Genomic DNA, 16,879 nt, shown 5'->3' on the forward strand with positions numbered 1-16,879 from the left:
ATATTATCTGTCTTATAAAACGCCTATCAATTTATATATATATATATTTGTGTGTATGTAAATGTATGTATGTGTGTGTGTATATATATATATATATTTGTGTGTATGTAAATGTATGTATGTGTGTGTGTATATATATATATATATATATATATATATTTGTGTGTATGTAAATGTATGTATGTGTGTGTGTATATATATATATATATATATATTTGTGTGTATGTAAATGTATGTGTGTGTGTGTGTGTATATATATATATATATATATATATATATATATATATATATATATATATACCAACTCAGCACTCACTCCACAATTCACTCTATTTTTAAATATATTATAAATATAATATTTCTCCATATTCTTTAGATGCAAAGCACAAAAACACTGATGCTGAATATTTACCTCAAACACGTCCACGCAGCAACACGCTTCCAAAAAGTTTTGGATCCTCTCTTAACCAAGAAGAAGAGGTTGTCGAGGAGCACACATCTGAAAAGAAGCCAAGTCAAGAAGCAACACTAGAGTTTATTATGAAGAGACTAAAGGAAAAACGAACTGAAAAGGGCATGCCAGAAGAAATGAATGTGGTATTTGTTTATAGTTAAAATTATGTTTGTCTTTAATCTGCATACATACATAAGAAATTAAAACTCCAATATATAATAGCTATATTCAATGTTATGTTTGAGGCATTTAGTTATCTAATTTAAGGAAACCAAATATTTTGCATAATGCATTTATATTGTGTTTCATAACGCAATTTGAAGAATAATGAAATATAAATGTGGTACTAGACCAAAAAATACACTCCTTTTTTTCTTCCTATAATTCATTTTAGCATTTAAATTTTACGATAGTTGTCTTCAGGAAATAAAAACTTGGTTTGTAAATTGCTAAATTACCCTGGTAAGAAAACATGATCTTAAGTCACTATTTATTATAGCATGTGGCATAATGAGTATCTTGTGGATACTTGGAGGAATTTGCTTATATATTTTAATCCCATAACATTGGCACCCACTATATACCAGTCAGAATTTTTAACTTGTTATGAAAAAATATTTCTGATAGATTTTTTGAGTTAAAATAGGCAGCTGTCTGAGGTAGGTTTGTATGATTATGTGCTAAACTTTAATGCAACAGGAAAATTTTGAGAAGTTTCTTCATCTGATTTGCTGCAAGTTAAGGGTAAAATATCTGTATATTTTGATTGTTTATTGGGATCTGGATTTCTGTTGAGCATAAACCAAATATAGCATTGAATTTAGAAATCTACCTTGCAATTTTAATTATTTATCTTAGCATTTAATGCCTTCCCAATTTTATGGTGTTCTGTAATCACAGGTGCAGATTTTCGTCTAATTTTTCAATTTTTCACATGGTGTCAGATCCTGTTTTATTTTGTGAGAGTCAGTCATTTAGCCACCAATCAGCAAGCTCTACCTAGGCGCAGAACCAAAAATGGACCTGCTCCCAAGCTTACATTCCTACTTTTTCAAATAAAGATACCAAGAGAACGAAGAAAAATTGATAATAGGAGTAAATTAGAAAGTTGCTTAAAATTGCATACTCTGTCTGAACCATGAAAGAGAAAATTGGGGTTCATATCCATTTAAATGAGTTGTATATTAAAGATATAAAGAACTTAATATATTGTTCGCTTTCTTTTTTGAAGAAAAAACGTATACTTTTGGAAAAATGTTGTTTCTTTCGTAAAATTATGATGGTCCACAGACTTCCATAACATATGGGATATATTTCTTTTACAAGATACGATGAGTCCACGGATTTCATCCTTACTTGTGAAATATCACCTCCTGGTCAGCAGGAGGAGGCAAAGAGCTCCACAGCAGAGCTGTATAAATAGCTCCTCCCTTCCCTCCCAACCCAGTCATTCTCTTTGCCTGTGTTAGTAAGATAGGAGCTGGCAAAGTGAGGTGTTAGTTTATTTTCTTCAATCAAGATTTTATTATTTTTAAAGTAGTGCCTCTGCTTTGTGCTGGGGTGTAGCCTAGACCAGATCAGTCTCTTCAGTACAAAAAGAGAAGCATATGGTGGCTTTAAGGCAATAGGAACTGGTGGGACATAATTCTCACTGTGCCTCCTATACATGCTGCTGCCCTAAATACAGATAGCCTAAGCACTTTTAACTCAGGCTTATCTTATTCCACAGGGCTAAGGGAGGGAGAAGACCTCTGGAAACCTGATGGATGCCATGCTGTCGCACAGCTTTCGAGGTAAGTGCTGCCTTTTATTCTGACTTAGATCTCAGAGAAGTGGAGCACTGTACTTAATGGTAAGAACTCCTGCATTTAAAGGAGGGATCTTTCCGACAGTATATTCTTAGCAGAGGCTACAGGAATACTGACAGCTGCGACTTTGGTTGTTGTTCTCAGTACGCTGTTAGGGGATGAGACCGTTTGCAGTGTTAGAAACAAAAACAGTAGACAGACTTGTCCCCATGTTTTTTTTTATGGCTCCGTTGGCTTTATAACTTGTTTTTTAGCAACTTGCGGGGCTAAGGAGCTCGATATTTGTCTTGGGGATCACTCGAGCTGTGGGGGAGTGGTATTTTATTAATACTGACATCAGTGTCGGGAAACAGTACCTAAGTTTAGCCCCAAAGTTTTTGTTTGCAGCAGCCGGTTCCCGGTGGCGCAGTTATTAAATCAATTAGGCTGGAGACCAGGAACTGCATGTTATTACGCCCACGATGGGTAGAGCCTTGTGGCCATTTTTAGTGTATTGCGCACTTTGTTTTCGGCTGCTGTGTTCAGTGTCAGGTAATGCTGAATCTATATCGCCACATGACAGCAAGGGACACTGTGTTCTATAGGCTGGGATCTAGACAATAGGTTCCATGAGCCTGTAGCTTGTTTCTTTTACTCCCGGTCGTTTAGTATCAATGATGACCGGGAGGGGATGTTGACACGCCCACAGGGGCGGAATTATGTGTATTATTGCGCTTTCTCCCTCCATTAGATACCGGAGGGTAGAGCGGTCTTCCAGTTCTATCATGCTCTGGTTATTCTGTGCAATATATGTCTAGTAGCAAGCAACAGTACACTGTATACAACCTCTCCTGTTTTGTAATGTTGATATGAACAGGCAGCTCTACGTGTACATTTGCTAGATAAAATGTCAGTAGTTGATCTGTTGCTTAGGTGCTGCAGTATTTCCTTTTGACACACAAGAAAATTAAAGTGACAGTAGCACATACAAATTAACGTTTCCTTTTCTGTTGTTAAAGAGACAGGAACGTTTTTATTTCATTTCAGCTGTTTAATGTATTTGCTGTTTAATGTTTTGTACTTTTAAGTGCACACATAAAGTATGTTACTCTTGTTAAGTGTATCCAGTCCACGGATCATCCATTACTTGTGGGATATTCTCCTTCCCAACAGGAAGTTGCAAGAGGATCACCCACAGCAGAGCTGCTATATAGCTCCTCCCCTCACTGCCATATCCAGTCATTCTCTTGCAACTCTCAACTAAGATGGAGGTCGTAAGAGGACTGTGGTGTTTTATACTTAGTTTATTTCTTCAATCAAAAGTTTGTTATTTTTAAATGTTACCGGAGTGTACTGTTTATCTCAGGCAGTATTTAGAAGAAGAATCTGCCTGCGTTTTCTATGATCTTAGCAGAAGTAACTAAGATCCTTTGCTGTTCTCGCATATTCTGAGGAGTGAGGTAACTTCAGAGGGGGAATAGCGTGCAGGTTTTCCTGTAATAAGGTATGTGCAGTTAAAATATTTTTCTAGGGATGGAATTTGCTAGAAAATGCTGCTGATACCGAAGTAATGTAAGTAAAGCCTTAAATGCAGTGATAGCAACTGGTATCAGGCTTATTAATAGAGATACATACTCTTATAAAAGTGTATTTTAAAACGTTTGCTGGCATGTTTAATCGTTTTTTACATATGTTTGGTGATAAAACTTATTGGGGCCTAGTTTTTTCCACATGGCTGGCTTGAATTTTGCCTAGAAACAGTTCCCTGAGGCTTCCCACTGTTGTAATATGAGTGGGAGGGGCCTATTTTGGCGTTTTTTTGCACAGCAAAAATTAGACACAGACATCCAGCTTCTTCCTGCATGATCCAGGACTTCTCTGAAGGGCTCAAAAGGCTTCAAAAGTCTTATTGAGGGAGGTAAAAAGCCACAGTAGAGCTGTGGCAGTTGTTGTGACTGTTTAAAAAACGTTTTTGTCATTTGTTATTCCGTTTTTGGTATTAAGGGGTTAATCATCCATTTGCAAGTGGGTGCAATGCTCTTCTAACTTATTACATACACTGTAAAAAATTTGTTAGTGTAACTACATTTTTTCACTGTTATTTCAAAATTTGGGAAAATTTGTGTTTCTTAAAGGCGCAGTAACGTTTTTTATATTGCTTGTAAACTTGTTTTAAAGTGTTTTCCAAGCTTACTAGTCTGTTTAAACATGTCTGACACAGAGGAACCTACTTGTTCATTATGTTTGAAAGCCATGGTGGAGCCCCATAGGAGAATGTGTACTAAATGTATTGATTTCACCTTAAACAGTAAAGATCAGTCTTTATCTATAAAAGAATTATCACCAGAGGGTTCTGTCGAGGGGGAAGTTATGCAGACGGATTAAGCCTGTGTTTAAAACTGTTGCTCCCCCGTGGAGCTTAAACTTGGTTCTTAAAGTTCTTCAGGGAGTTCCGTTTGAACCCCTTCATTCCATTGATATTAAACTTTTATCTTGGAAAGTTCTGTTTTTGATGGCTTTTTCCTCGGCTCGAAGAGTCTCTGAGTTATCTGCCTTACATTGTGATTCTCCTTATCTGATTTTTCATTCAGACAAGGTAGTTCTGCGTACCAAACCTGGGTTTTTACCTAAGGTGGTTTCTAACAGGAATATCAATCAAGAGATTGTTGTTCCATCATTGTGTCCTAATCCTTCTTCAAAGAAGGAACGTCTTTTGCATAATCTGGACGTAGTCTGTGCCTTGAAGTTTTACTTACAGGCTACTAAAGATTTTCGTCAAGCATCTGCCCTGTTTGTCGTTTACTCTGGACAGAGGAGAGGTCAAAAAGCTTCGACAACCTCTCTCTCCTTTTGGCTTCGGAGCATAATACGCTTAGCCTATGAGACTGCTGGACAGCAGCCCCCTGAAAGGATTACAGCTCATTCTACTAGAGCTGTGGCTTCCACCTGGGCCTTTAAAAATGAGGCCTCTGTTGAACAGATTTGCAAGGCTGCGACTTGGTCTTCGCTTCACACCTTTTCAAAATTTTCCAAATTTGATACTTTTGCTTCTTCAGAGGCTGTTTTTGGGAGAAAGGTTCTACAGGCAGTGGTTCCTTCCGTTTAAGTTCCTGCCTTGTCCCTCCCATCATCCGTGTACTTTAGCTTTGGTATTGGTATCCCACAAGTAATGGATGATCCGTGGACTGGATACACTTAACAAGAGAAAACATAATTTATGCTTACCTGATAAATTTATTTCTCTTGTAGTGTATCCAGTCCACGGCCCGCCCTGTCCTTTTAAGGCAGGTCTAAATTTTAATTAAACTACAGTCACCACTGCACCCTATGGTTTCTCCTTTCTCGTCTTGTTTCGGTCGAATGACTGGATATGGCAGTGAGGGGAGCTCTGAGCTCTGCTGTGGGTGATCCTCTTGCAACTTCCTGTTGGGAAGGAGAATATCCCACAAGTAATGGATGATCGGTGGACTGGATACACTACAAGAGAAATAAATTTATCAGGTAAGCATAAATTATGTTTTTTCTGGTTCCCATGCGGTGCTCTGCAGGTTCCTGGCATGGAATTATGGGCACAAGACATGGTTGATTTATGTACATCACAATGGCTATTTCAAACTAAGCCAGCCGGTGTAACCTAATGGGCCGCTCTGCTGCCCCACTTGTCCACATTTAAAGTGATAGTACCGTTTTTTTGTGGGGTTCCTTTTCCTTGATGCATTTTAGCTGTTTAAGGTATTTTGCAGCTTTGTGCTTAAAAGGGAACAAGTGCACACATAGCATAAAGTTATTTTGGCCCACATGCGGTGCTCTGCGGTTCCTTGCAAAAAAAAAATTATGGATGGCGTGCACAAGACATGGTTGCTTTAGTGTCAAGTGCAGTGTTTATTACCAGCAAGGTTAACATGCTATTTGGATATTTCTGGCACAGAAATAAGTGAATTTAAAGTGACAGTAATGTTTTTCTGTGTTAATTATCTTAAAACATTGCTTTCCCTGAACTTCTCCTTTTATGGTTTTCCATTTCCTCCTTTTCCCGTTTTCAGGAAGATGTATCCTATAGCGAATGCTATCAGGGATTCTTGGCAGACGGTGCCTAAGGTGGAAGGAGCTATTTCCACCTTGGCTAAACAAACTACTATCCCATTTGAGGATCGTTGTGCCTTCATGGACCCTAGGGAAATTAGAGGGTCTCCTTAAGAAGTTTATGTCCATCAGGAGTTGCCTTTGCAACCAGCAGCCTGCATTGTCAGGGTTACAACTGCGGCTGCCTATTGGTTTGATGCCCTGGAAGAGTCTCTTATGTCTAAGACTTCTATGGAGAGATTCAGGACAGAATTAGAATTCTTAAATTGACTAATTCTTTTGTTACGGACGCTTCTCTGCAAATTACCAATGTGGCGGCTAAGAGTTCAGGATTTTCCGTCTTAGCGCGCAGAGCCTTATGGTTGAAATCTTGGTCTGCGGATGTCATCTAAATCTAAGCCTTTGGCTGTTCTTTACGAGGGAAGGACCCTGTTTGGGCCTGACCTGCAGGAGATTATTTCTGACCTCACGGGAGGTAAGGATCATTCCCTCCCTCAGGATAAAAAGATCCAATCAGAGGGGTCGACAGAGTAATTTTCTAAATTTTAAGGGAAACCCACCTTCCTCTTCGTACTAAACAGGAAGGTGTCTATTCGCAAGCCACATCTACCGGGAGACCACACCTCTCTTGGAACAAGGGCAAGTCAGCATGAAGGGCAGACTGTCTTTCTTCACCCAGACTATATGAGATGTCTGGATCCATGGGCATTAGAGATGGTGTCTCAGGGATACGAACTGGAATTCAGAAATTCTCCTTCCAGAGGAAGGTTTCTTCTTTTTCAATTGTCTGTAGATGATTAGGAGAGAGGCGTTCTTACGCTGTGTAAGTGACCTATCCTCCATGAGAGTAATTTGTCCCGTTCCAATTCTGGAGCAGGGACAGGTGTATTCAAAAAGAGGGAACTTTCAGGCCTATCTTAGATCTCAAGAGTCTAAACAAGTTTCTCAGAGTTCCATCTTTCAAGATGGAAACTATTCGTACCATTCTTCCATTGATCCAGGAGGGTCATTTTATGTCGACCGTGGATCTAGAGGATGCATATCTTCATGTTCTTATCCACAGACGTACATTTTCAGTTTGTGACTCTTATTTGGTTTGGTCACGGCACCCAGAATTTTCAAAGAGTTCTGGGGTCTCTACTGGCGGTTCTAAGGCCGCGGGGCATTGCAGTGGCGCCTTATCTGGACGATATCCTGATCCAGGCATTGTCTTACCAGCTAACAAAGTCTCATACTGACATTGTTATATCCTTCCTGAGGAAGGTATATCTGGCAAAGAGTTAGCTAGTTCCACAGACAAGGGTTCCTTTCTTGGGAACTCTAATCGACTCTATGTCCATGAAAATCTTTTTGACGGAGGTCAGTAAATTAAAGATTCTGAACACATACCGAGCCTTTCAGACAACTCCTCGGCCGTCAGTGGCTCAGTACATGGAGGTAGTTGGATTGATGGTAGCGGCAATGGACATCATTGTTTTTTGCTCAGGTTTCATCTCTGGCCTTTGAAAATAACCATGCTCAGTCAGTGGATTGGAGACTATACAAATTTGTCTCCTCAAATAAATATAGACCAGAGAGCAAGGGACTCTGTTCTATAGTGGTTGTCGCTGGATTATCTTTCCCCGGGGACATGCTTCCGCAGACCCTCATGGGTGATAGTGACAACAGATGCCAGCCTGATAGGATGGGGGCAGTCTGAAACTCTCTGAGGGCTCAGGGTGTATGGACTTGAACGGAGCCTCTATTTTCCATCAGTATCCTAGAGTTGAGAGCAGATTCAATGCTCTTCAGGCTTGGTCTCAGTTGCGATGAGGAAAAAGAAGTGCAGAGTCTCTCAGTGGGTCCAAAAGAAGTTTATTCAGGAGCAGGCTTTTGCATGGAACACAAGGTAAGCTCCTATCTCTCAGTTGGCTGCAGCCAAGTACATCAGATTTCAGTCGCGCAACATTACAACTGTAGCTTACATCAATCATCAGGGAGGAACAAGGAGTTCCTTAGTGATGACAGGAGTAGCCATGATACTTCAGTGGGCGGAGGCTCACTCTTGTTTTTCTGTCAGTGATCCACTTCCAGGTGTGGAAATCTGGGAGGCAGATTTTCTGAGCAGACGGACGTTTCATCCGGGAGAATGGGAACTTCATCCGGAGGTATTTGCCAACCTGATTCTCAGATGGGGCAGGCCAGTATTGGATCTTATGGCATCTGGCCAGAATGTCAAGATTCTGAGATATGGGTCCAGGTCCAGGGATCTCCAGACCGAGCTGATAGATGCCTTGGCAGTCTAGATTATGTGTTCTCTCCATTTGCTCTCCTTACCCGGATGATTACTCAAGTCCAACAGGAGAGGGCTTTGGTGATTCTCATCGCTCCTGCGTGGCCTTGCAGGACTTGGTATGCCGATCTGGTGGACATGTCATCTAAGCCACCGTGGAAGCTTCCGTTGAGGACCTTCTCATTCTGGGACCCTTCCATCATCCGAATCTAGTTTCTCTGCAGCTATCTGCTTGGAGATTGAACGCTTAAATTTATTCAGGTGATGGTTTTCTGATTCGGTCTTTGATACCTTGTTTCTGGCACGTAGCCTGTTACTAGATAGTTTTACCATTAGATATGGCGTACATATCTTGATTGGTGCGAATCCATGGGCTACTCATGGAGTAGGGTTAGGATTCCCAGGTTTTTGTCTTTTCTCCAAGACGGATTGGAGACAGGATTTTCAGCTAGTCCCTTACAGGGACAGATTTCTGCTTATCTATTTTGCTATACAAGCGTCTAGCAGATGTTCAATCCTTTTGTCAGGCTCTAACTAGCATCAGGCCTGTGTTTAGACCAATTGCTCCTCTTTGGAGTTTGAATTTCGTTCTTAATGTTCTTCAAGGGGTTCTGTTTCAACCTATGCGTTCCATAGATATTACGTTGTTATCTTGGAAAGTTTCATTTTTGGTTGTTATTTCTTCTGCTCACAGAGTTTCTGAGCTTTCAGCTTTACAATGTGACTCGTACCAAACCTGGTTTTCTTCCTAAGGTTGTTTCTAATAATAATATTAATCAGGAAATTGTTGTTCCTTCCTTGTGTCCTAGTCCTTCTTCGAAGAAGGAGCGGCTGTTACATAATTTGGACGTGATCCGTGCTTTACAGTTTTACTTACAGGCAACTAAGGATTTTCGACGATCGTCTTCCCTGTTTCCCTGTTTTGTGTTTTTTGGGAAGCGTAGGGGTCAGATAGCTATGGCTACCTCTCACTCATTTTGGCTGAAGAGTCTCATCTGTTTTGCATATGAGACTGCCGGACAGCACCCTCCTGAACGAATTACAGCTCATTCCGCTAGGGCTGTGGCATCCTCATGGGCATTCAAAGATGATGCTTCTGTTGAACAGTTTTGTAAAGCTACAATTGGGTCGTCTCTTCGCACTTTTTCCAAATTTTACAATTTAATACCTTTGCCTCGCCTGAGGCTGTTTTTGGGAGGAAAGTTCTTCAAGCAGTGGTGCCTTCCGTTTAGGTTACCTGTCTGTTCCATCCCGTTTCATCCGTGTCCTATAGCTTTGGTATTGTATCCCACAAGTAAGGATGAAATCCGTGGACTCATCGTATCTTGTAAAAGAAAAGGAATTTTATTCTTACCTGATGAATTTGTTTCTTTTACGATACGATGAGTCCACGGCCCACCCTGTTTTTATGAGACAGGTCTTTATTTTTGTTAAACTTCAGTCACCTCTGCCCCTTGGCTTTTCCTTTCTCTCCCTAACTTCGGTCGAATGACTGGGTTGGGAGGGAAGGGAGGAGCTATTTATACAGCTCTGCTGGGGAGCACTTTGCCGCCTCCTGCTGACCAGGAGGGGATATCCCACAAGTAAGGATGAAATCCGTGGACTCATCGTATCGTAAAAGAAACAAATTTATCAGGTAAGAATAAATTTCCTTTTCCCGCCACTAGGAGGAGGTCAAGAACCTATATTAGAGCTTAAAATCACTCCCACCTCCCATCTCTCTGTTTTTGTTCTTGGCCTTGTAGGAGTTGGTTGAGAATAGATGTTGTTCAAGCTACTTGCTTATGGATTACAAATTGGGAGCTCGGGGAAACACTGTGATCATAACAGGGTATTACTTTGTTCCTGTATCATTCAGCTGCTGTGATACTCCCAAGGGTCTCTGGATCTCACATAGGTCTAACGGGACTCCAGCCATAACTACCCTCAGGCGTCGCAGGGACTCATCTATAGCCTCTCCCTGAAGGTCTTAGGTATTTCCTACTGCAATCCTCTGCAATACTGGATACCTGCACTGGATGGGCTCTCTATTGGGTACTGCTGCAGCTGCATTGACATAGATTGACATGCCTGGTAAGACAGTGGAGGGGTGCTGCGTAAGGTAAGTGACTTTACACAGCACACTCACAGCCCAGAGGCTTTTTCTTTTTAAAGACACAATGAGTTCACGGATTTCATCCTTACTTATGGGATATTCACCTCCTGGTCAGCAGGAGGAGGCAAAGAGCACCACAGCAGAGCTGTATATATAGCTCTTCCCTCCCACTCCAGTCATTCTCTTACGTTAGTGATAGGAAGAGGTAAAGTGAGGTGTTAGATTAGATTCTTCAATCAAGAGTTTATTATTTTTAAAGTAGCGCCAAAGTGTGCTGCTTTGTTCTAGGGTGTAGCCGTAGTCCATATCAGTCTCTTCAGCAGGGCATTGGTGGCTTTAGAGCAATGGGAACTTGTGGGACATAATTCTCACTGCGCCTCCCATATAATTTGTGCTGCCCTTACTAAGAAATTCTGAGGGATATTACTCAGGACTTTCATTTATTTACAGGTCCATGAGAGGGAGAGGACCTCTCAAACCTGGGAATTGCCTTGACTGTCAGGCAGAAGATGAGGTAAGTGCTGACTTTTTTCTTGGAGATGTACAGTAACTCAGAAGAAAGGTTAGACGCTTTATCGTTTATTTATACCTCATCAACATTTGATCTCTCTTTTAGAGGGTTACAAGTTAGATTTCCCTAGAGTTTTTAGGGGACACCTTGGACAGTCTGGACGCAGGCACTGGGGCTGGACAGGATATATTATTAAAAACCTTGATGATTTTCACTATAGAACAAGGGTTCAGTTTTGTGTTCAGTGTGAGGGGATTGAAATGTTAAATAGTTTATTCTCGGACTAGCAGCTGCTCAGTATAAATTAGAAGCTGATCCGTCCGTTATTAGGCTCCCAGCGTTTCGCCTAGTACTGATTTCAATGGCGACCGGGAGATGTCTATGTTAACGCCCACGATGGGCGGAGTTTGTTGTGGCGCAACACTATGAAAGTTTTTCCGGGAATCGGAAGACATAGATTGGATTGTTAAATCATTTATTCTCGGGCCAGCAGCTGCTCAGTATAAATTAGAAGCAGCTCCGTCCGTTATTAGGCTCCCAGCGTTTCACCTAGTACTGATTTCAATGGCGACCGGGAGATGATTATGTTAACGCCCACGATGGGCGGAGATTTTTTTGGCGCCAATTTAGTGGCATAACACTTTAAAGACAGATTATCCCTGAGTGTTGACTCTTGAAGACAACGGACCGCACAGTGCTTCAGCTGAGTCCGGAATATTTACTGTGTAGATCGGCTAACAGGCTTCTCAGTTAGGAAACACTTGAGATAATGTTTGTGCTCAAGAGGTTTACAGTAGCATGCACCTCTATAGTTAACACTTGTAAATAAAGCAGTTGCATTTGTGAACAGTAACATAAATACAAGGGTTCCGTTTTAATGATTAAAGAGACAGTAACTATTTTTTTACTGTGTTAATTTTGATTTGTTTATTCCCCCAAGAGTGGTTTTAGAGACTTTACAAAGTACCTCCTCAGGGGTTGCGTCAAATGTGGAACCACCTATATCCTTCTCTTCCCCTCTGTTGTGAGAGATTTTTAATATAGGAATAAAATATAAAAATAATAAAAGGAAAGAGTTTTTCCATAAGTGTCCTAAAAATGTTGTAGACTACACATGCAGTGCCCTGCGCTTCCCCTCATACTCCATCTGGAGTTACTTGGCAGGACATCGCTTCCTAGATTCATTGAAGCAATTTCTGATGCTTTGTCTGTTCTTTTCCCACATTACAGGGTAAACGCTGAAGGAAATGTTGCTGATATAGCAGTAGCTATTCCGAATTTTCTTCCCTGAAGTGGAGGATACTTCGGTAGTTTATAAGGGAGAATTCTTACACTCTGTGTATTCCATTATTTTATGCTGAGGTGTTTTCTTTGAACACCTCCAAACTGGGAGAGACCTGGCATTCCTTTTTTTCCCGTCTCCTATTTTTAAGATGAAGTTGCCAATTGCTGACTCTTTCAAAGAGGCTTGGCAAACAGTTCCTATGGTGGAAAGGGCTGTTTCCACCTTAGCCAAGAGAACTACTATTCCCATAGAGGATAGTTGGGCGTTTAAAGATCCTATAGACAAGAAGTAAGAAGATTTATGTTCACTAGGGTCTACAATGTCATCCAGATGCGTGCATTGCTACCATCAATAGTGCGGCGGTATATTGGTTTGATGCGCTGTCTGACTTTCCTTAGAGGAGACTCAAGACAGGATAGAAGCTCTGAAACTAGCTAATGCTTTTATTACGGACGTTTCCCTTTAAATTATTAAGCAGGGACTAAGAATTCTGGTTTCTCTTTTACTGCCCGCAGAGTCTTATGGTTAAAACCTTGGTCTGAGGATGTGTCCTCTGAGTCTAAACTTCTAGTTATCCCTTACAAGGGGAAGACCTTGTTTAGACCTGGCGGCCGTTATCTCTGATATCACGGGAGGTAGGGGTCTTTTTCTTCCTCAGGATAAAAGAAACAAACAAAAGGGACGACAAGGTAATTTTCGTTCTTTTCGTAATTCCAAGGGAAACTCTAAACAAAAAGGAAACTATTCGCAATCTAAGCCTACTTGGAAACCCAACCAGCCTTGGAACAAGAGTAAATAGTCCAAGAAGCCTGCTGCTGACTCCAAAAAAAGCATGAAGGGTATGCTCCCGATCTGGGACCGGATCTGGTGGGGGGCAGACACTCTTCGTTCAGGCTTCGGTGCGAGGCATTCAGGATCCCTGGGCTATAGAGATAGTGTCCCAGGGATACAAACTGGAGTTCAAGAATTGTCCTCCCAGGGGAAGATTTGTTTCTTTCAAGATTATCTGCAAGCCAGATAATAAAAGAAAAAAGAAAGAGGCATTTTTGGGAGTAATTGTTCCCGTTTCAGCAAAGGAACAGGGGCAGGGGTTTTATTCAAATCTGTTTTTAGTTCCAAAAATAGAGGGAACCTTCAGACCTATATTAGATCTCAAGAGTCTGAACAAGTTTCTCAGAGTTCCATCATTCAAGATGGAAACTGTTCAGACCATTCTTCCATTGATCCAGGAGGGTCAATTTATGACGACAGTGCATTTGAGGGATGCATACCTTCATATTCCTATCCACAGAGATCATCACAAGTTCCTATTGTTTGCTTTTCTGGACCAGCACTTTCAGTTTGTGGCTCTACCTTTCGGGCTGGCCTCGGCACCCAGAATTTTCACAAAGGTTCTGGGGTCTTTGTTGGTGGTTCTAAGACCACGGGGATTTGCGGTGGCGTCTTATCCGGACGATATTCTGATTCAGGCGCCATCTTGTCAACAAGCAGGGTCCCATACCGACATTGTACTGTCCTTCCTGAGGACTCACGGGTGGAAAGTAAATCTGGGAAAGAGTTCTTTAATCCCGAAAAGCAAGGGTGACTTTCTTGGGAACTGTAATCAATTATATATCCATGAAGATTTTTCTGACAGAGGTCAGGAAATCAAAGATTCTAGACACCTGTTGAGCCCTTCAGTCCAATCCTTGGCTATCAGTGGTCCAGGGCATGGAAGTAATCGGACTGATGGTGGCGGTAATGGACATTTTCCCGTTTGCTCTGTTTCACCTCAGACCTCTGCCGTTAAACATGCTCAGGCTGTGGAATGGAGATTATGCAGACTTGTCTCCTCGAATAACCCTTGAGCAGGAAACAAAGGATTCACTTCAATGGTGGTTATCTCTGGATCATCTATCCCAGGGGACATGCTTTCGCAGACCATCCTGCGTGATTGTGACAACAGATGCCAGCCTTCTAGGATGGGGTGCTGTCTAGGGTCCTCTAAAGGCTCAGGGAGTGTGGACTCCGGCGGAGTCTGTTCTTTCCATAAACATCCTGGAACTGAGAGCGATCTTCAGTGCTCTTCTAGCCTGGCCTCAGTTGGTTTTGGCTCAGTTCATCAGATTCCAGACGGACAACATAACGACAGTGGCTTACATCAATCAAGGAGGCACGAGGAGTTCCTTGGCGATGAACGAGGTAGCCAAGATAATCCGGTGGGCGGAGGCCCATTCTTGCCATCTGTCAGCGATCCATATCCCAGGGGTGGACAACTGGGAGGCGGATTTTCTGAGCAGGCAGACTTTTCATTAGGGGGAGTGGGACCTCCATCCTGAAGTGTTCTCCAACCTGATTCTTAAATGGGGTCGGCCGGACTTGGATCTCATGGCATCTTGTTATTATGCCAGGCTTCCAAGATATGTGTCGGGGTCCAGGGATCCCCAGACCGAACTGATGGATGCTCTGGCAGTTCCTTAGTCCTTCAATCTTGCATACCTATTTCCACCGTTTGCGTTTCTTCCTCGAGTCATTGCTCGAAGCAAACAGGGAAGGACATCAGTGATCCTCATTGCTACGGTGTGGCCTCGCAGGATTTGGTATGCAACTCTGGTGGACATGTCATCTCTGCCACCTTGGAGACTTCCATTGAGGAAGGACCTTCTCATTCAAGGGTCCAAATCTAGTTTCTCTGAAGCTGACTGCTTGGAGATTGAACGCTTAATCCTATCTAAGCGGGGGTTTTTTGATTCGGTCATAGAGACCATGATCCAGGCTCGTAAACCTGTGACTAGGAAGATTTGCCATAAGATATGGCGTAAATATCTTTATTGCTGTGATTCCAAGGGCTACTCATGGAGTAGAGTTTGGATTCCTAGGATTTTGTTTTTTCTCCAAGAAGGATTGGAGAAATGTTTATCAGCGAGTTCCCTAAAGGGTCAGATCTCTGACTTATCTATTTTGTTACTCAAGCGTCTGGCAGATGTCCCAGATATTCAATCCTTTTATCAGGCTTTAATTAGAATCAGGCCTGTGTTGAAACCATTTGCTCCTCCATGGAGTTTGAATTTAGTTCTTAAAGTTCTTCAAGGGGTTTCGTTTGAGCCTATGCATTCCATAGATATTTAGTTATTATCTTGGAAAGTTTTATTTCTAGTTGCCATTTCTTCTGCTCGAAGAGTGTCTGAGCTTTCGGCATTGTAATATAATTTCACCTTACCTCATTTTTCATTCGGATAAGGTGGTTTTACGTACTAAACTTGGTTTTCTTCCTAAGGTTGTTTCAGACAAGGACATTAATCAGGAGATTGTTCTTCCTTCCTTGTGTCCTAATCTTTCTTCTCAGAAGGATCGTCTTCTGCACAATTTGGACGTAGTCCATGCTTTAAAATTTTACTTACAAGCGACTAAGGACTTTCGTCAATTGGCTTCTATATTTGTAATTTTTTTTCTGGAAAACGTAAGGGTCAAAAAGCTACGGCTACATCTCTTTCTTTTTGGCTGAAGAGTATCATCCGTTTTGAATATGAGACTGCTGGACAGCAGCCTCCTGAAAGAGTTACGGCTCATTCCGCTAGGGCTGTTGCTTCCTCATGGGCATTCAAAAATGAAGCTTCTGTAGAACAGATTTGCAAGGCTGCAAGTTGGTCCTCTCTTCACACTTTTTCTAAATTTTACAAATTTTATATTTTTGCCTCGGCTGAGGCTGCTTTTGGGAGAAAGGTTCTTCAAGCAGTGGTGCCTTCCGTTTAGGTTTCCTGTCTTGTCCCTCCCTTATTATCCGTGTACTCTAGCTTTGGTATTGTATCCCACAAGTAAGGATGAAATCCGTGGACTCATCGTGTCTTTAAAAAGAAAAGAAAATGTATGCTTACCTGATAAATTTGTTTCTTTTTAGACACGATGAGTCCACAGCCCGCCCTGTTCTATGAGATAGGTTATTAATTTTTGTAAACTTCAGACACCTCTGCACCTTAGCTTTTCCTTTCTCTTCCTAACTTCAGTCGAATGACTGGAGTGGGAGGGAAGGGAGGAGCTATATATACAGCTCTGCTGTGGTGCTCTTTGCCTCCTCTTGCTGACCAGGAGGTGAATATCCCACAAGTAAGGATGAAATCTGTGGACTCATCGTGTCTAAAAAGAAACAAATTTATTAGGTAAGCATAAATTTTCTTTTTTAAGTACAGCATAGCCAGTGGACATAACCTGCTCTTCCGCATGACACATTTTTTCTCATTTTCACGTACCTTATGGTTCTATCATAATTGGAAACATTATCAGGGAAGTCTCTGACCCTTAGCAGTACTCTGGCAACTCTGGGGGCACTTTTAGTATTTAGGTGATGATACTGCAGTCCCTCAAGTTTCTAATCAGCATAGAGACACTCCTGATATTTTACAGGATTCCTTAGCG

General features: G+C 41.7%; 1 protein-coding gene across 1 annotated transcript in view; it reads left to right on the plus strand.

Annotated features, from left to right (window-relative positions):
• The window catches only part of FAM13B (family with sequence similarity 13 member B), a 794,661-nt gene that overhangs the window by 595,852 nt on the left and 181,930 nt on the right, over positions 1-16,879 (plus strand). Inside the window, exon 14 of the mRNA XM_053717251.1 lies at positions 377-597. Coding sequence (XP_053573226.1) covers positions 377-597 — 221 coding nt within the window. The remainder of the gene's footprint in view (positions 1-376; positions 598-16,879) is intronic.

This window comes from Bombina bombina, chromosome 6, assembly GCF_027579735.1.
Source record: "Bombina bombina isolate aBomBom1 chromosome 6, aBomBom1.pri, whole genome shotgun sequence".
NCBI lineage: Eukaryota > Metazoa > Chordata > Amphibia > Anura > Bombinatoridae > Bombina > Bombina bombina.